Below are 20714 nucleotides of genomic sequence, written 5' to 3'. Positions count from 1 at the left end.
TAAACACCATAAAGCAACTTTCACCTAAGGACAAGGACTTGGAACCAATTGCACAACTCGACGAAGTGAAAAATAAACATTTATTTAGTGCAACAAAAAAAACACTCCTAAGAGGGAAAACTAACAAAAAACAGGGCTAAAACTAACAAACCAAACCACTCTTTCGTGGAAAAAACTACAAGAAAAAACAAGGGCTTGACTAAATAAAACAGGAACCACAGGACAACATTGACACAAGACAACAACTAAACACCACCACCTTTCTTGGTCATGACAGCAACTTGGGCCGCTTTCACACCTATAGTTCGATTGCTTTGGTCCGCGCCAGTCAGAAAAATGTTACAATGTAGCAAACAGACGTGGGTACGGTTTGCATTCACACATGCATAGTTCTAAACGAACCAAAATAGAACGCAAAGACCATCGGCACCGGAACAAGACTAACCCCCTATTTCCACGGGGGGCGCGGAACTTAAGCGCTGCGGTCACCGGATGACTATTAATCGCTACAGAATGACCCAGGAAGATAGTTGATAAAGGTCAGAGACAGAAATCAGTAGACGCAGTGTTGAGACGGAATGGGAGAAGAAAAAAAAACAAAAAACTGTACCCAAACTATAGCGGACATTGAAAAGCGCAAATGTCAACATGTGAGAAGTATAATATACTTATAGCTGACTCCTGTAAATCGAGACACTACGGAGAACCAATTGTTCCATGATGGAATTGCTAAGTTGGTCACTGAATGTGATTGACAGACTGTTCTCAACAAGGCGTGCGGGTTTGAGTGAACCCACATCCCCGGATGGTGGATGAGTTGTGTGCCTTGCCGCACTGGATATAGAGGATTTTGAGGATGTGTACAGACTGCAGCTCTGATTGCTCGCTGCTGCTGAAACATGTTATGCCAAACTGTCATAAGAAAAATTAGTATGATGAAAATAATGTATTCTGTGGGTAACAGGGACATCAGTCATCATCACACAACATCTTTGTGTGATGATGACTGATCTAACTGACATGCCCGAAATAAACAAATAAATAAAGCTAATATTTGTAATTCAGTATACTTTTTTTACTTCTTTCTGCCACAAAGTACTAATACTAAGTATATCTTGATCCAAGTACAGAATAAGGTGAAGATATTGACTTGTGCTTACATTTAATTTAGCAGAATAAAAATGTTTTTCACGACACAAATTTGCTTTGAGGTATTCCCCCCGTTATTTATTTTTGGTTCCAAAATGTGAACTTTTCTTTTACCTTTTTTCACACTTTAGTTCTCAGTTGGAGACACTATTTTGTTTACATTTTTACAAGCAAGTGTACACTTTTCCTTTATAGATAGATAGAAAGATAGATAGATAGATAGATAGATAGATAGATAGATAGATAGATAGATAGATAGATAGATAGATAGATAGATAGATAGATTTTTAGAAGTATTAAATTATACCTTACCTGATTGAAGTACATTTTTATATTTAGTTTTTCATTTAGTTGCTGCCAAGTTTAAAAAAAAAATATATATATATATATATACATATCTGTGGACTTTCTGCATATGCATTCATTAATATCTCCAACTCCACTGGGGAGAAGTAGGAGTACGAGTCTTCATATCACTTTTTGCCATAGTGAATCATGTTATCTGTGTTCCATCGATGAGGGTTTTTTATATCCTCATGCACGGGCTTCACGCAGGGTAACTTTGATTCAGAGTTGATTGAACTAAGTGTTATAACCTGTTATGAAACTGCAAATAAAAGAGCCAAACAAACCCAGAACATGTGACCTAGTGTCGTAATAAGTTGACATCCTTTTCCTCCACAGCAACTCAAAATAAAGAATGATGGTTGTATAATGGAAATAGATACAAGCCTCTTCTATTATCTCCTTGTTTAAGCCTGGAGTGGGCACATTGGCCAGGTGAGCTTGACTCTGACTCTGTTCTAACTAAATGTACAGTATACATCCAAAAAAAATATAGGTGGTGACTTGCCTTATCGGCTGTTGCAGAGGCCTGACCTTTCTGTCAGATTTGACGGGTCGACCACGCCTCCTGCAGTCAGGCCTCTCCCCCCAGGATGGTGCTCCAGGTGTGTGAAGAGCATGTATGTTCTCTCATCCCAGTTCATTGTCCTGTTCGCACGTTTCCTTATCTCCACCACCTAACATCGGGCTGACAGTTCTGAGGAAGGCAGAAAATACACGCTGAAACTGGTTAACAAGGTAAAGGAAAATTTCCTGTTCCTAAAAAATGAAATAAGAAATGTAACTTCGTCCTTGGTGAAGGGTCCTCTCCTTGGTGAACGAGTATTTCAAATCTCTCTAACCTGTTTGTCTCTCTGTTCACCATGTGAGGGACAGAGAAACTTTCTCTCTGAAGCTCCTTCAATACAGAGCTACACAATCTCTCCATTTTCAGCAGCAAGAGAATCCTCTCTTCCTGTTGTCTAAAAAATTAACCAAAAAAACTGAAGTTCAATCAGTCGACATAATGAACTTTCACAGCATTGAGTATTTCAACTCTCTCTAATCTGTTTGCTTCTCTGTTCCGACCATGCAGGAGTCAGACAAACCCTCTCTTCTTAGAGAACTGCCTTAATGTCAATCAATTGCACAGCTGGCTATGGACCACATACATGTGAGATTGCTCCTCCAGCTATATTTCACAACATAACTTGTCTTCCAGATTTTAGAATTCCCCAACAAATCATGTATCATCTTGTGCAGTATGCAGAGGGTTATTTGATCTTTTTGGGGTTTTGAGAAAGTGCCACTTAGTGGGAACACAAAATGTGAAAATTAATTTTTAATTAGAATTCTTGCAAAAGTCATCAGGTCACCCTCAAGCTCACTCAGGCAAGTACACAATGAGGACCTGCGACTTTTATGGTGGCTTCTGAGAAAGTGCCACCAAGTGAAAGTGAAATTGTGTTTTTTTTAATTATCGTTCCGTGATCCTCATGTGGAGGATAAAGCGGTAGAAGATGGATGCATGTTGCTTTATGTGAGATATATACAGTACTGTGCACATGTTTCAGGCACCACCAGCTCTGTTGTTTTTTCTGTCTGCCAAATTCTGTGATCATTAGAATTTGGAATGAAGTGATGTGACTTAAAGCTGGTCTTAGCAAGTTTAACTCATGCAACATGTCTATGTAATGCTCAAGCATGTCTTGAATAAACCTGGCGTAATAGACGTTTTTTACAGCAGATATTTCTTTAAATGAAATAGAAGGACAAACACAGGATTTACCAGTAACATTATTAAGGTTTCACTCCAATATTAACAGAGCCGTGTTATTGTTCAAGTGTGTTCCAGTAAAGTGAAATAGAAATAAGGATCCTCTATTGTCGTTATAGCATTGCTAAAACAACAAATCTAATGGTGGCCTAAGACTTCTGCACAGTACTGTATATATATAAAAAAATAGCATCTGGAAATGAGATACTGTATTTCTTTCCTGTCAAATATTCCTCCGGGGTATCAAACTCAAATGACCTGCGGGCCAATGAGCATCTAATCTGGTCAAAAGTGGGGAAAAAATGGATCAGGTGGGCAATGTGAGCTTAGAATTATAACACAGTATTCTATAATATCATCAAGATACTCATCATGATATTTCACAGAATTTCAAGGTAAAGGTGTTGATGTATACTTAACAATAACATATTTATGATGCAAAATAAATGTATTAATATTACATAAACAGATAAATAAATATCCAAGTAAGTATATAATAATGTGGACAACTGTAGTGAAAACACCAAACAAGCTTATATTCTATATGTAATTTAAAGAAAATACATTTAATATTATTATTATTACTATGATGAGAATATTGCATACCTACAACATATTTAGTATTATATTCTGTCTATTATCTATCGCCTCACTGGCAGCTGTGCATCAGATACAAGAGCTGTGAAGAGGAGGTGACAGAAGTCGTTGGCTGTAGTGTGAAGGGTTTGCACAGTTATTTCCACTTGCCGTGCATCCAAGTTACATTTCTATCCACATATTCAAGCTTCTTTCGGATCAACAACGCATAGAAATATTCCCTTTATGCTCCATCAATTGATGACGATCTATTGATTAAACAGTAATGTAACGTAACCCATGACTTGATGGTCCAAAAATCTCTTTACATCAAACCTAGTACAGCTTCAAACTGACACAACAACCTGCAAAACTTGATAGATATTTTCTCTCAATCCCTCTATCTATTATAGCCGTCAAAGATATCAATGTGTCCATGGTACTTTTTTATCTAAACATCAATGGTCCACAAAGCCCCTTTCCTTTCCTTGCAAGAATATTTCATCAAAGGTTTAATGCAAACTGTTAACTACTTTAACTGTTCACAATGCACTGTAACAAGTAATCCTGCACTAATCATTTAAACTAACCATAACTTAGTACTGGCTACTACACTTGTTGTTTACTGTATGGTGAAATAATCTTATTTTGAGTCACATTCATCACATTTTGGTGATTTGAGTTTTGGAGTTGAGATTCTTTGGCTGATATGAATGAAAACAGTGTAAAAACTGTAACATACTGCAATTTGTGGAGCTCCATCCTTTAGTTTAGTTTACCAAACTGAACCAAACTGTCATTCAGGAAATGGAGCTAAACAGACATGACAGCATACAAGTGAGCATAGAGATACATGTTAATTTAGATCCCACGCCATAATCAAAGTATGTGTTCTTGGTAGAATCTGACATGTACCTCTTATTCCAACTGTTTTTTTAATTATTATTTCAGCAACCATGGAGTCATTGGATTTAGTCAACCCTTCTCTCTACAAGTACAAAAAGAGGAACTTTCTGGTCAAAGACAAAATGCGACCCAAGGACCTTGATGAGCTTCTGCATGTTGAGATCCGTCCAACTGATGTCTTCCTTGTCACGTACCCAAAGTCGGGTAATTTGCTTTTAAAGATTTTTCCAATGTTTTTTTTCCAAGAAAAGTATTTATGTTTTTATCGACCAATGTGGCTAAATTAATTCAGATCAATTCAGTTTTATTTGTATAGCGCTGAATCACAACATACATTATCTCAAGGCACTGCACATAGTAAGACAACCCAACAATTCACATCATGAGCAAACACTAGGCATCAGTGGAGCGAAAAAAAAATCTCCCTTTTAACAGGAAGGAATCTGACAGAACCAGACTCAAAGATGCACGACCATCTGCCTTGACCGGTTGGGGTGAAAGGAAAAAAGGGGGACAGAAAAAAGGGAAAGGGAGAGGTGAGTTACAGCAGAGATACCAGGAGCAGATATTTAACAGATGTATCAAGGTATAGGTTTAGACAAGACCGTTCTGAATCAGTTATGACATGTTTATAGTACTAGAAGAGATTTATACACACAGTAGCATTAATTATTATAGCATAATAATGATGACAATAGTACTCCTGCTAATGATAATAATAATACTAGTCTCGAAACTGGATCTGGATCCTACAGCCATATGCAATATGAGGACACAGAGAGGTTAATGATAATAAATAATAATATTAAAGTCATATTCATACCATGAGTATGAGGGAGTGAATGAGTGCATCACAGCGTTTCCTCAGCAGCAGCAAAGCTAAGAGGTGGTTCATATTTCCCTGAGCCAGCTCTAACTATACACTTTATCAAAAAGGAAGGTTTTAAGTTTAACTTTAAAAAAAGAGGTGTTTGCCTCCAACTGACACTGGGAGCTGGTTCCACAGGAGAGGAGTCTGTGAATCTAAATCTATGCATATTTCCCCCCAGCTCTAAGAAAAATCTCCCCATCAGCATGTATAACAACACATTTGACCAACTGAAGAAAGTACTTTGCTGAGGTCCTCAAGTTCTGAATCCAACATTTCCAGAAAATGTGTTTCATTGTGTTTGTCTTTTCCTAAAAAACGAGTGTGTAGTTCCATTGTGAAGAAATAACAAACTCTGGAATAAAGATGATGTGATTTGCTTTAACTTATGCAAATTTTCCACAACACTGACCAGGCCTGACTGAGGCTTTATGGAGAGAAAATCATCTCTCCATCAGACCATGATTAGTAATACAAATGTCTCTCAGGTACCTGATAGTCAGACACATTTGGGTCTTTTCAAGTTATACTCCCTACTTTATTTTTACTTCCATAGGCACAGTATGGATGCAACAGATCCTGGTTCAGATTATGGATGCTGCTCACCCTGAACAGGCAGAGGAGTTAACCAATAGAGATCGAGTTCCTTGGCTGGAGGAGAGATCTGTAGACAACCCTTTCAGAGACAGACCAGATCCCCGGATGCTTGGCTCACATCTTCCATTTGAAATGTTGCCCCTGGATATAAAAGCCAAGCAAGTCAAGGTGATTTACACTTTACATCTTTGAAACGACACAAACGCCAACTGCAATCAAATTAGACCATGCAAACGAATACGTCTGTTTTTACTTCCAGGTTGTCTATGTTTGGAGAAACCCAAAGGATATTGCAGTGTCTGCATATTACTTTGCTCATAGTTGGGTCTTGCTAGAAACACCCAAGAGCTTTGAGGATTTCTTTCAGCAATTTCTGGATGGTGATGGTAAGTTCAGAGTGATTCAGAGTGTCATATTTTAGTACCTTGTTCGTACATAGTTTTAACATCTGTTCTGTGAGATTTGATCTCACTTGAGTCGATCAGTGAAGCACTGAACTACAGGAAATGTGATTTTAACCATTCACATAAAGAAACCCTATGGTGATCAGTGTTAATGTGAACACATGGGCCTTCAGATGTGTAAAATACTTACAGTTCACTGTGGGTCAGACAAAGTCGGTTGAGGAAGTGGTCTTTAATATGTCCTGAGAACATGTATAGCGTTCACACATGCTAAACAATGTAGCCTTTTTCATGACAGAAAAAGGTGCAGGTGTCGCTGAGTGTTGGATTTTTTTTTATCGTCAACAGTTTACATGGGATCATGGTTTGATCATGTGAAGGAGTACTATGCACAACGGGACCAAGCGAATATCCATTTTGTCCAGTATGAGAACTTGTTGAAGGTGGGAAATCTTTTTTATAAGCCAATGATGTGCATTTCAAGGTTTTCATTTGACTTTGTGAATGAAACCTATTTTTAAATGCCCTGCAATTGACAGGACCTCAGAGGTGAAGTTGTGAAGCTTTGTGCTTTCCTTGGAGAAAACCTGACAGATGAGGCGATTGATCGTATCGTTGATGTGTCCATCTTCAAAAGCATGAAGACCAACCCCAAAGCAAACTACAAGGATTTGATTGAAAAAGGCCGCTACAATGGAAAAACCATGCGCAAAGGTTTTCAGTCAGGATAGCAACACTTTAGTTTACAAGGAAATCACATAGTAACTTCATATGTTCTGAAAAATGTCAAAGTAGAACAAGTAGAGATCATTGACTTTGTCTATGTCTGACCAGGTGCAGCAGGAGATTGGAAGAATCTCTTCACAGTGGCCCAGAATGAGCATTTTGACCGTGTCTACAAAGAGAAGATGAGCAACGTTCCCATAACCTGCATCTGGGAGATCAGTCAGTAGATCCTCCAAAAATTCAGAGGCTGATGTTCATCTCAATATCTCCGACTGCCAGGTTTCAACAAATACTGTATTAAATTTATGGTTTTTGGTCAGTATTAAGCAATCACAAATAATGTTCAGAGCAAAAAAGTCACTACCAGACAGATTTATTTACTTTCATGTGTTACAAGAATGTTTTAATTGCTATTTTAAGGGTTGCACGAGTTAAAGGGACACTGTGTAGTATTGATGGGTTTATATAACCCAAAATCCACTTTTTTATACATATTATGTGCTCCTGCATTGTCTAGTCGCTGTATAATATTCTTTGTTTCATTTTCGTAGTGTTTCAAAAAGTCATGTAAAATAACATGGTCGCTGGCCGCTACTGCATTGCCACAAGGCCATGTTTCTATGGGAGCCTGTATAGACAAACAAATCAAGCGTCTCTTTACTTGTTACTGCTCCATTTTTTTTCATAAAAAAAATTAAATTTTTGCTGTCAGTGAAAAATTGAAGTTCATCAGCATCATTGAGAGAACAAAGAAATCTAGTCAATATGACTATTACACACACATGGTCACTTTGGACATTTTAAACCTGTCTTTTAGCCAGGGCTTTGATGAGCTGTCAATAAATCCACCGGAAACAAGAATTGTTCTGACTCGTTTTTTTAATTGGACGGTCAACCATGAAGTTCAGCCCTGGAACAGTCTTGTGCCTCACTGCGCCAGTATTGGTGACCCCAAACCTTTGAGTGGTAATGTATGACATTTTTTTGTGCCTCTGGCACTAGCTCATAGACCTGAAGGGCGTTGGCTTTAACAATGTCATAATTTAGGCTGTCCTCAGTTGACAGTGAAGTACAAACTTCTTGAGCTTTTCCAATCAATTTACACTGAAATAAGAGAGACCACACACTCTTTGACCAACGTAATGTGGTGGCAATATGTTCGAAAGCATTGAAATATGAGTCTTCTTGTGTAAAAGGTGGGACAAGTGCAATGTGCTTACTTACATCAAAACTGCTTTGGTGTGAAGGAGAGGATGTAGGCAAACACGCAGACGAGGGTGAATGAGGATTTGAGGGACTGGTAGGTGCAGCAGCTCATCCAGCGTGATCATCCTGTCAGATTTGATGGGTCGACCACGCCTCCTGCAGTCAGGCCTCTCCCCCAGGATGTGGTCCATTTGTGTAAAGAGCATGTAAAAAAAAATTTTTTTAAGTGCAATATATTGTCATTTTTCATACTGTCAAATTTTTTATACTGTAGTTTTTCTCATCAGTGCAATATCCATATCCTTATTTAATATCCTTATTTAATAGCTCAGCCTTGTTTCCTTACACTATAAATACCATGTGCATACTGTGTATATTCTGCAGACCGGTTGTAATGTACATTCTACATTCTATTTTTAAACCTATTTTTATAGTCAGTGTTAATATCTTTATAGATTGTACTTTATATATTCTATTTCTTTTTGGTAATGCATGTTTATTATTTATTATCCTTATCCTTAGTGTCTTGCTGCTGTAACACTGGAAATTTCCCCACTGCGGGATGAATAAAGGACTATCTTATCTTATCTTATCTTATTTTACGCTCTCTAATCCCGGTTCATCGTCCTGTGCGCACATTTCCTTATCTTCACCACCTAACATCGGGCTGACAGTTTGGAGGAAGGCAGAAAATACACGCTGAAACTGGTTAACAACAAGGTAAAGGAACATTTCCTGTTGTCTAAAAAATTACCAAAAATATTTAAATTCAATCAGTAGACATAATGAACTTGCACAGCATATGTAACTTGCTTCTTGGTGGAGGGTCCTCTCCTTGGTGAACAAGTATTTCATCTCTCTCTAATCTGTTTGCCTCTCTGTTCTGACCATGTGAGTGTCATCAGACAAACGTTCTTTATGAAGCTCCTTCAATACAGAGCTACACAAGCGCTCCATTTTCAGCAGCGAGAGAACCCTCTCTTCTTAGAGACCTGCCTTAATGTCAATCAGTTGCACAGCTGGCTATATATGGACTACATACCTGTGTTATTACTTTAATTATCTTTTTCCTCTAGTGATTTCAAAACATAACTTGTCGAACTAGAATTTCCCAACAATCATGAATCAACTTGTGCAGTATGCATAGGTTTATTTGTCTTGGAGTTTTGAGAAGGTGCCACTTAGTGGGAACAAAACACTTTTTTGTTTCCTTCAAACTCAAATGACCTGCAGGCCAATGAGCATCTAATCTGGCCAAAAGTGTTAAAAAATGGAGCGGGTGGGCAATATGAGCTTAAAATTATGACACAGGTAAAGGCGTTTGCTGATGTATACTTCACAATAATAACATATTTATGATGCAAAATGAATAAATGAATATTAAATAAACAGAAATACATCTTAATGTGAGTATATAATAATGTGTACCTTTTATTCCAACAGTTTTTTTTATTTTATTATTTCATCATCCATGGAGTCATTGGATTTAGTCAACCCTTCTCTCTACAAGTACAAAAAGAGGAACTTTCTGGTCAAAGACAAAATGCGACCCAAGGACCTTGATGAGCTTCTGCATGCTGAGATCCGTCCAACTGATGTCTTCATTGCCACATACCCAAAGTCAGGTAATTTGCTTTAAAAAAAAATTCCAATGTTTTTTTTCCAAGAAAATATTTACGGGCATCAGTGGAGAGAAACATAACTCCCCTTTAACAGGAAGCAATCTGACAGAACCAGACTCAAAGATGCACGACCATCTGCCCTGACCGGTTGGGGTGAAAGGAAAAAAGGGGGACAGAGGAGAGGTGGGGGAGAAAAAAAGGGAAAGGGAGAGGTGAGTTACAGAAGAGAGAGACCAGGAGCAGATATTTAACAGATGTATCAAGGTATAGGTTTAGACAAGACCGTTCTTCTGAATCAGTTATGACATGTTTATATTGCTACAATGTCATTTATACACACAGTAGCATTAATTGTAGCATTATAATGATGACAATAGTACCACTGCTAATGATAATAATAATACAAGTCTCAAAAATGGATCTGGATCCTACAGCCTGTATTATGAGGAAACAGAGAGGTTAATGACTAATAATAAAGTCATATTCATATCATGGGTGTGAGGGAGTGAATATGAGTGAGTGAGTGTGAGTGCATCACAGTTTCGCAACAGAAGCATAACAAAGAGGTGGTTCATATTTCCCTGAGCCAGCTCCAACTATATGCTTTATCAAAAAAGAAGGTTTTATGTTTAACTTTAAAAAAAGAGGTGTTTGCCTCTCCAACTGACACTGGGAGCTGGTTCCACAGGAGAGGAGTCTGTGAATCTAAATCTATGCATATTTCCTCCCCGGCTCTAAGAAAAATCTCCCCATCAGCATGTATAACAGCATATTTGACCAACTGAAGAAAGTACTTTGCTGAGGTCCTCAGGTTCTGAATCCAACATTTCCAGAAAATGTGTTTCACTGTGTTTGTCTTTTCCTTATATTTTAAACATAAAAACCAGTGTGTAGTTCCATTGTGAAGACAACAAACTCTGGAATAAAGATTATGTGATTTGCTTTAACTTATGCACATTTTGCACAACACTGACCAGGCCTGACAGAGGCTTTACTTGACCAGCTCAGTGGAGGACACAGGGCTCCAGTGCTGGGTCTCACAGCAGCCATTGGTCTTCAAGCTTTTATAATCTGCTGTAAGTGGCGCCTGCATGATTTAATGTACTTAGTTACTCAACATTAATAATAACAAATGTGTAAATCCTAAGAGCCCTGTCCCTGGGAATCTGGCCTATAGAGCAAATACTGTACATTTATATTAAAAGGGCGATCAAAATGATGCTTGTGTAAGTGGTTAATTTAAAGAAAATCATCTCTCCATCAGACCATGATTAGTAATACAAATGTCTCTCAGGTACCTGATAGTCAGACACATTTGGGTCTTTTCAAGTTGTACTCCCTACTTTATTTTTACTTCCATAGGCACAACATGGATGCAACAGATCCTGGTTCAGATTATGGACGCTGCTCTCTTCTTTAGACAATAGACAACCTTTCAGAGACAGACCAGATCCTCGGATGCTTGGCTCACATCTTCCCTTTGAAATGTTGTCCCTGGATATAAAAGCCAAGCAAGTCAAGGTGATTTACACTTTTCAGCTTTGAAACGACACAAACGCCAACTGCAATCAAATTAGACCATGCAAACGAATACGTCTGTTTTTACTTCCAGGTCGTCTATGTTTGGAGAAACCCAAAGGATATTGCAGTGTCTGCATATTACTTTGCTCATAGTTGGGTCTTGCTAGAAACACCCAAGAGCTTTGAGGATTTCTTTCAGCAATTTCTGGATGGTGATGGTAAGTTCAGAGTGATTCAGAGTGTCATATTTTAGTACCTTGTTCGTACATAGTTTTAACATCTGTTCTGTGAGATTTGATCTCAGAGTAACATTAACATGCCTCTTGGGGTTTTCACCTGTGACCACTTGTGATCTGATCTCACTTGAGTGTGTTGTGAGTCGATCAGTGAACCACTAAACTACACAAAATGTGATTTTAACCATTCACATAAAGAAATCCTGTGGTGATCAGTGTTAATGTTAACACATGGGCCTTCAGATGTGTAAGTCAGTTGAGGAAGTGATCTTTAATGTCCTGAGAACATGTATAGCATTCACACATGCTAAACAATGTAGCCTTTTTCATGACACAAGCAGAAATTATCTGATTTTTTTTATCTTCAACAGTTTACATGGGATCATGGTTTGATCATGTGAAGGAGTACTATGCACAACGGGACCAATTGAATATCCATTTTGTCCAGTATGAGAACTTGTTGAAGGTGGGAAATCTTTTTTTTAAGCCAATGATTTCAAGGTTTTCATTTGACTTGAATGAAACATTTTTAAATGCCCTGCAATTGACAGGACCTCAGAGGTGAAGTTGTGAGGCTTTGTGCTTTCCTTGAAGAAGACCTGACAGATGAGGTGATTGATCGTATCATTGATGTGTCCACCTTCAAAAGCATGAAGACCAACCCCAAAGCAAACTTCAAGGATTTGATTGAAAAAGGCCGCTACAATGGAAAAACCATGCGCAAAGGTTTGTTTCCACTTGGATTTCAGTCAGGATAGCAACACTTTAGTTTACAAGGAAATCACATCGTAACTTCAAATGTTCTGAAATAAGTCAAAGAACAAGTATCAGGGGCGGACAGTGTATAGGGACGATTTGGGTGATGCCCTACCAACTAGGAGGAGAAAGATAATTTTTCCTAAGAAATTCCAAAGATCCTTAGTACTAATATTCCTTTCATCAGCTTCTGCCAGCAAAAGTAGTTATTATCAGTGTTACTAGACATATTATCTGTCATTGTCCAATCAGAATCGTAAGATTCAAATCATGTTTTATGGTCCTGCCTCTTTTGGGGCGATTTGATTGACGTTGTTGTTGTTGGCTGTAATCCATTGTTCTTTGACTAAGGCCTGTATTCAGGATTCGAAGCCTGGTTTCACACCCTGCTACACACTTTTTATTTTTATTTTTGAAGTTTATGACTGGAGGACTCTCGGTGGGGGGGCAGGCTCCTTTAAGTCCCATTGGCCGTCTCTGTTTTATGTATATATAATTATCTAATTATTATCAGGAATAATAACAACGTGTTGAAATAGTTTTATAACTCCCGATTCCTTCACTCAATATGTTTATATTGTGGTGAGCGCAAGCAGAAGAAAGTCTCGAGAGACATATCGTTAGTTCAACACGGCTCTCGCGCTATGTTCTCAGCAGCAAGTAAGTCCTAAACTTTATTAACATCTAGATACATGAACATTTGATGGACATCATCCCCCGCCCCATCACACTCAGTCATTGTGCCACACCACAAAATCACTGTCTCCACCAATTCAACAGCAAACATCCCGAGAACACAGCAGAGCAACAACACTCAGAACATGTAGACCAAACATCAAACTGCAACACATCACAACAATAACAGTTCTGTCAACACATAAGAACCCACTCCCATGAGTCTCTGCGCCATCAGCGCTCACTGTCCGCAGCCGGTAATGCTCCCGTCACTACAATATTCAACACTAATTTGCGTGTTCATCACATTTAACAGTAAGTTCATGAACCGATAGTGACGATAAGACAAACAGCCTACCCAGGAATCAGTGGTGAAGTGACCGCAGGTCTCAGTGCATCACACGGTCACAGCTCCGTAGTCCACACCGTCATCAGTGTCACGATGTCCGGGACTGAACACAGTGATAAAGTGCAGCATGTCAGTCTCCTCTCCTCAATTAATCCACACAGCAGCTCGTTAATACATCGATAATACGTTTGAAAATAAATGTTAATGAGCGACGAATAAACAACTAAAACCTGCTTTGTCATAATATTTTAAAAAATGTAAACGAAACCCCCTAATTTTCTTCATTTATTCACATTTCTCATAAAGTTTTCATGTTGTAACTTTATGAGAAATGACTGATTCCGGGGAGGCTGTTTGTCTTATTGTCACTATCGGTTCATGAAGTTACTGTTAAATGTGATGAACACGCGAATTAGGGTTGAATATTTTAGTGACGGGAGTAGTACTGGTACTCCCTTCTCTTATCTTACCTCTTCCTGTTCACTTCAAAAGTTTTTTTCCGAAAAACATACCCTCCAATGCATTTTTAATGACGATTTATGTGCATGCGCAAACATGCTTGCGTCATCCATAAACCAAGCAAAGAGAGGAGGGGATATCTTCTCTTCTCTTCACATCTCCCGATTGCAGCGCTCTAAGCGAAGTTCACTGTTTTAACAATGCACGGAGAATTGTGCTCGTTTAACCGGTCCCAGCACGAACTGATAATGCTGCGTTCCAGAGCCCATTCAAACAAATGGGATGTGGGACATATCCTACCTGAATTGTACTAGCTTCTACTTCAAAACGTTCCAGCAATTGAAGTCGAATGTTAGAAAACATGGACAATCGCGACGCTTTCGCTTTATGTTTGAAGAGGCATTTTGACTGTCAGCAATTCAGTCTACTTATATACACAAGCCAGCCACATATTTAAAAGCAATACATATCGATATGTAACATCATGAATATACTTTTACCGTAACAGATAACAACAACAACATAATTTCACGCCATAACATGAAAAACAAGTTGTGTTAAAATTGCTGTGTCTAAAACAAGGGTAGGTCGATCAGTCCCGACTTTGCGAGTAGGAGGTCCCACTTCGACAGGCATTCCAGTGCACTTTTCTAGTTGGTGGTAGGATAAGTACCACGTCCAACTGGTTTGGATGGGCTCTGAAACGCATACGTGTTAGCTGTTAATAGCTCACAGTAGCAGACAGCAGTCATTTGAGGTGACATTCGTAAGCTTGTTTGCTAACATTGTTAACGTTAGTATCGCTCAGAGTTTAACTGCATGTCAAACTTCACGCAAATCAGACAATCGGACTGTTTTGTGTAAGAAAGTATTCTAAGATGCGTTTACATCTAAATAATGATTGATTATCATTATTTCCTTCAGGAAATAGAGATCATTTCATTTTTCTGTGTCTAACCAGGTATAGCAGGAGATTGGAAGAATCTCTTCACAGTGTCCCAGAATGAGCGTTTTGACCGTGTCTACAAAGAGAAGATGAGCAACGTTCCCATAACCTGCACCTGGGAGATCAGTCAGTAGATCCTCTAAAAATTCAGAGGCTGATGTTCATCTCAATACCCCCGACTGTCAGGTATCAACAAATATTGTATGAATATAATTACAGTGGTATGCAAAAGTTTGGGCACCCCTGTAAATGTTCATGATTTTCCTTTATAAATCTTTGGTCGTTTGGATAAGAAATTTCAGTTAAATATATCATATTGGAGAAAAACACGTGACATTGAAAGAAGTGAAATAAAGTTTATATGATCTACAGAAAGTCTGCAAGAATTATGTAAACAAAATTAGGCATGTGCATAAGTTTTGTTTTTTGTGCATCCTCCTTTTGCAGAAATAACAGCCTCTAAACGCTTCCTATAGCTTCCAATTAGAGTCTGGATTCTGGCATAAGGTATTTTGGACCATTCTTCTTTACAAAACATCTCCAGTTTAGTCAGGTTTGACAGTTTCCCAGCATGGACAGCTCGGAAACACCACCAGAAATCTTCAATAATATTCAGGTCTGCGGACTGAGATGGCCATTCCAGAACATTGTATTTGTTCCTCTGCATGAATGCCTTAGTAGATTTTCAGCAGTGTTTAGGGTCGTTGTCTTGTTGAAAGATCCAGCCCCGGCACAACTTCAACTTTGTCACTGATTCCTGGACATTGTTCTCCAGAATCTGCTGATATTGAGTGGAATCCATGCGACCCTCAACTTTATCAAGATTCACAGTCCCTGCACTGGCCACACAGCCCCACAGCATGATGGAACCACCACCAAATTTTACTGTAGGTAGCAAGTGTTTTTCCCAAATAACTCTATTTTAGTTTCATCAGTCCACAGCACCTTATTCCAAATGGGCTTTAGCATACCTCAAGCGACTCTGTTTGTGGCGGGTGCAGAGAAAAGGCTTTTTCTGCATTACTTTTTCATACAGCATCTCCTAAAGTGTGCTGAACAGTTGAACGATGCACAGTGTCACCATCTGCAGCAAGATGATGTTGTAGGTCTTTGGAGCTGGTCTGTGGGTTGACTGTGACTGTTCTCACCATCCTTCGCCTCTGCTTTTCTGAGATTTTTCTTGGTCTGCTACTTTAGGCCTTAACTAGAACTGTGCCTGTGGTCTTCCAATTCCTCACAATCTTCCTCACAGTTGAAACTGAGAGCTTAAGGCTGAATCCCAATTCCACCCCTTAGCCCTCCCCCTTCCCCCTACCCCTTTGTCGGAGTTCCCCTTGGCCCTCAAAACAGAGTTGAGGTAGCGAGGGGTACGAACGTTCCCCTAAGAAATGAGACACGCCTCCATTACCGTGACGTCATCGTCTCACGCATCAACAATCCAAAAATGCCGTCCTCCGAAGTATTGTGTGTTGCCTGGGCCATTTTTCTATTTTTCCGACTGTTTCAGCTAAACAACGACACCGGAGGCGACGAGTGTATCTCAGACGCAGACGTGTGCTGACTAATATGGTACGTATAACCTTTTCCCCCCATTGTAGTCCTAAAATGTCGGTCAAAACTCAGCCGAAGTTAGCTAAGCCGGTCAGCTGGAAATGTAGGCTACCTTTCGTTTGTGTTTGTGTTTGTTTTATGCGTTAATTGGGTAATGTCGGTCAAGGATTTATACTAAATTTCTACTCGATTGTAATGATAATTTTGTTTCATAGCTGACGCGCCGTGCTGTTAACTGGGACAAGATAGCAGCTACAGATCATTTACGGTGTCGTAAAATAACGAAACGTTCTGCCAAATATCAGCCAGAAAATCGTATTTTATATATATATATATTTATCATACATTTGTGATGTATCATATATATCATAAATAAATACATATAAATATATACATATATATAGATATATCATATATATCTATATATATATGATATATATATATATATCATGTATATATATATACATGATATATATATATATATATATATATCATATATATATTATGGCATGCCGTTCAGGAAATTAATCTTTGAATATATATAATGAAACCTTGAATATATTGAATGAAACCTTGAATATATATAATGAAACTTGAATATATTGAATGAAACCTTGAATATATATAATGAAACTTGAATATATTGAATGAAACTCGAATATATTGAATGAAACCTTGAATATATATAATGAAACTTGAATATATTGAATGAAACCTTGAATATATATAATAAAACTTGAATATATTGAATGAAACTCGAATATATATAATGAAACTTGAATATATTGAATGAAACTCGAATATATTGAATGAAACCTTGAATATATATAATGAAACCTTGAATATATATAATGAAACCTTGAATATATATAATGAAACTTGAATATATTGAATGAAACTCGAATATGTATAATGAAACCTTGAATATATATAATGAAACCTTGAATATATTGAATGAAACCTTGAATATATTGAATGAAACCTTGAATATATATAATGAAACCTTGAATATATATAAGGAAATCTTGACTGACGTCAGACTTCGCGGAAGTGCCTGCGGCCATATTGTGTAACGAGTGGATGCTGCAGCAAAAAGTGACAATGAGTCAGGCCGCTCGCAATCTCGTTGCAGCAATATTAAACAATGAGGACATCATTAAGACACTGGCGAATGCGTGTGAAAATCCTCCCGATACACCTGCTCAATATGCTGCCCGTTCTTCTGACGAAGAAGTTCGCTCCCTCTTTAACTGTGGCAGACCGACTACAACAGCTGTTTATCAGGCCAATCTCAGCATGCCTTCAACCTCACAAAAGTGCCCCAAAACAGCCCCTGTATACAATCTCAGGCCGTAGCCCAAGACACAAGCGGTAAGAATAGCTAGGCTTTATTTAAAACTAGATGAGGGCTCTCAGTAGATTACATTTAAAGATATACATCATATTCTATATCTCGGTGGAGCTATGATGAGCCCTGGTAACAGCGAATCCTGTATGGTTAGCTTGATTTAGGTTTCAGGTGATTTAATGAAGGTAAACACAGTGAATGGCCGTGCGTAATGGCACTGCGCTCTGACGCGGCACTTCTCCGGGACTGGAGAAGCTGCTGCGACTACAAGGATTTGTGAAATGAAAGAGAAGCTCTTCATATATTGTTTGGACATAATACGAATCACCCACAATCACAGACCAATGCAGGCTGAATATTTAGTTTAATATTGAACGTATTTGATGATCGGCGACACATTGTCAGTTTGACAGCGGATTGACAGACAGACAAATGCATAATGAGATTATGCCTTACGGAGAAAATTTCTATGGAATTAAAAAAAAATATTACTACATTACTGCTGTGTTTATCACTGTAACACAGTTTAATGGCATATATCAACCACAAAATACATACATGAATACAGTGTAACTGTTAAAACTGTCTGTCTGTCAATCCGCTGTGTGAGTAACGTGCCCAAAGCTATATATATATATTCGAGTTTCATTCAATATATTCAAGTTTTATTATATATATTCAAGGTTTCATTATATATATTCAAGGTTTCATTCAATATATTCAAGGTTTCATTCAATATATTCGAGTTTCATTCAATATATTCAAGTTTCATTATATATATTCAAGGTTTCATTCAATATATTCAAGTTTCATTATATATATTCAAGGTTTCATTCAATATATTCGAGTTTCATTCAATATATTCAAGTTTCATTATATATATTCGAGTTTCATTCAATATATTCAAGTTTCATTATATATATTCGAGTTTCATTCAATATATTCAAGTTTCATTATATATATTCAAGGTTTCATTCAATATATTCAAGTTTCATTATATATATTCAAGGTTTCATTCAATATATTCAAGGTTTCATTATATATATTCAAATTAATTTCCTGAACGGCATGCCATAATATATATATATATATATATATATATATACATACATGATATATATATATATATATATATACATACATGATATATATATATATATCATATATATATATATACACATTATATATATATATATATATCCATGATATATATATATATGTATGTATGTGTGTATATATATATATATACACATACATACATATATATAGACATGATATATCTATATGTATTTATTTATGATATATATGATATGCAAATGTATGGGTAAGTTTACAATTGTTATCCAAGTGTTCTGAATATTTGTCTTTGTGTTTCCAGGTGGATCGTCCACCCATGTACTGCAGGGTGGATGCGACTGTGCCCATCCTGCGCATATGGCGCGATGAGGGGGCTGAACTGTGGCAAGACTTTCGCCTGTCCAGACGTGCCATGAACAGCCTGCAGAGGCTCCTGGACCGGGGGCAAGATCATGGTTGGGGGAATGGCCTTGAAGTCCTGATATATACATATTGGCTCGCCCACGGACTGTCAGATCGGGTGGTATCAAGTGTATTCAGTGTGCCCAAGGCAACTGTGCACAGAATCATTCACCGGGTGGCACAGAGCATCTGGAACAACATTAACAGGGTGATCTCCTTCCCACATGACAATGAGGAGCTGCAAGCTGTAGGTCAAGGGTTTGCAGACCTGGCAGGAACCCCTTCTTTTGCTAATGTCGTCGGGGCAATAGATGGCAGCCATATTCGTATCAAACCACCGCAACTACATCGCCTAGATTATCTGAATTACAAGAACTTTTATTCAATCAACATGCAGGCTATATGTGATTCGAAAGGGAAACTTTTAGACATTTATGTGGGCTATCCAGGATCTGTGCATGACACACGGGTAATGAAGAACAGTACCTTTTATGTGACTGCCAGGTATCCGCCGCTGGGTTACATACTACTAGGTGATGGTGGGTACCCCTGCCTCCAGACCCCGATTTGTCTGTTAACGCCATATAAAGAGCCGGTGATTGGGCGGGTGCAGCACCAGTCCAGGGCACGCAGTGTTATAGAGCGGGCCTTTGGCATGATGAAGACAAGGTGGAGGTCAACCCTTTTCCGGGCCCTAGAAGTGAAGCCTACCTTTGCCCCCCAGGTCATTGCTTCCTGTGCATTCTTGCACAATGTTTGTCTGGATAATGGGGACACACTGGATCCTGATGAGGACATCACCAGGGATGACCTTGACCCTCATCCCCCTCAAGATCAAATGGCAATCAATGAACGACCAGGGAATGATGTTCGAGACACACTGGCTGCTCAAGTCTGATGAGAGTTGTACGTTGATTCAGCTGTATATAAATATTGTGTATCTATAGTTACCTGTTGGTTTTTATGTGTCCTTACAATTTTGTACTGATGTTCATATCATATCTGTTATTTATTTTTCCAGGGGAGGGATGAGATTGGTAACAATAAATGTTTTAAAACTATCTGCTTCATGTAGCATTTATCACTCTTAGAAAACTTTTTTTTAACAGGAATATTTAATTATTCAACAGAGTAGAACCTTCAATAACATTAACATGAAAAATCAACCGTAATAAATAACAATAGTAAATAAATAATAAATAAATAATAAATATAATAACAAATAACAATAAATAAACA

At 38.1% G+C, this 20714-nt stretch overlaps 1 protein-coding gene across 1 annotated transcript; it reads left to right on the top strand.

Annotated features, from left to right (window-relative positions):
- Nucleotides 1–4782: 4782 nt before the first annotated feature.
- Nucleotides 4783–15231, top strand: LOC310934355 (amine sulfotransferase-like; the record flags this gene model as incomplete). The annotated part of the gene is made up of 6 exons (XM_083898051.1): nt 4783–4936; nt 6157–6365; nt 11768–11894; nt 12284–12378; nt 12464–12638; nt 15113–15231. 6 exons carry the CDS (start codon nt 4783–4785, stop codon nt 15229–15231), a joined length of 879 nt encoding a protein of 292 aa, XP_083754177.1.
- Between the last annotated feature and the right edge of the window lie 5483 nt (nt 15232–20714).

Source organism: Microchirus variegatus, assembly GCF_963457635.1.
Source record: "Microchirus variegatus genome assembly, chromosome: 11".
In the NCBI taxonomy this organism is placed as follows: Eukaryota; Metazoa; Chordata; class Actinopteri; order Pleuronectiformes; family Soleidae; genus Microchirus; species Microchirus variegatus.
This window is presented reverse-complemented; position numbering and strand designations above follow the sequence as displayed.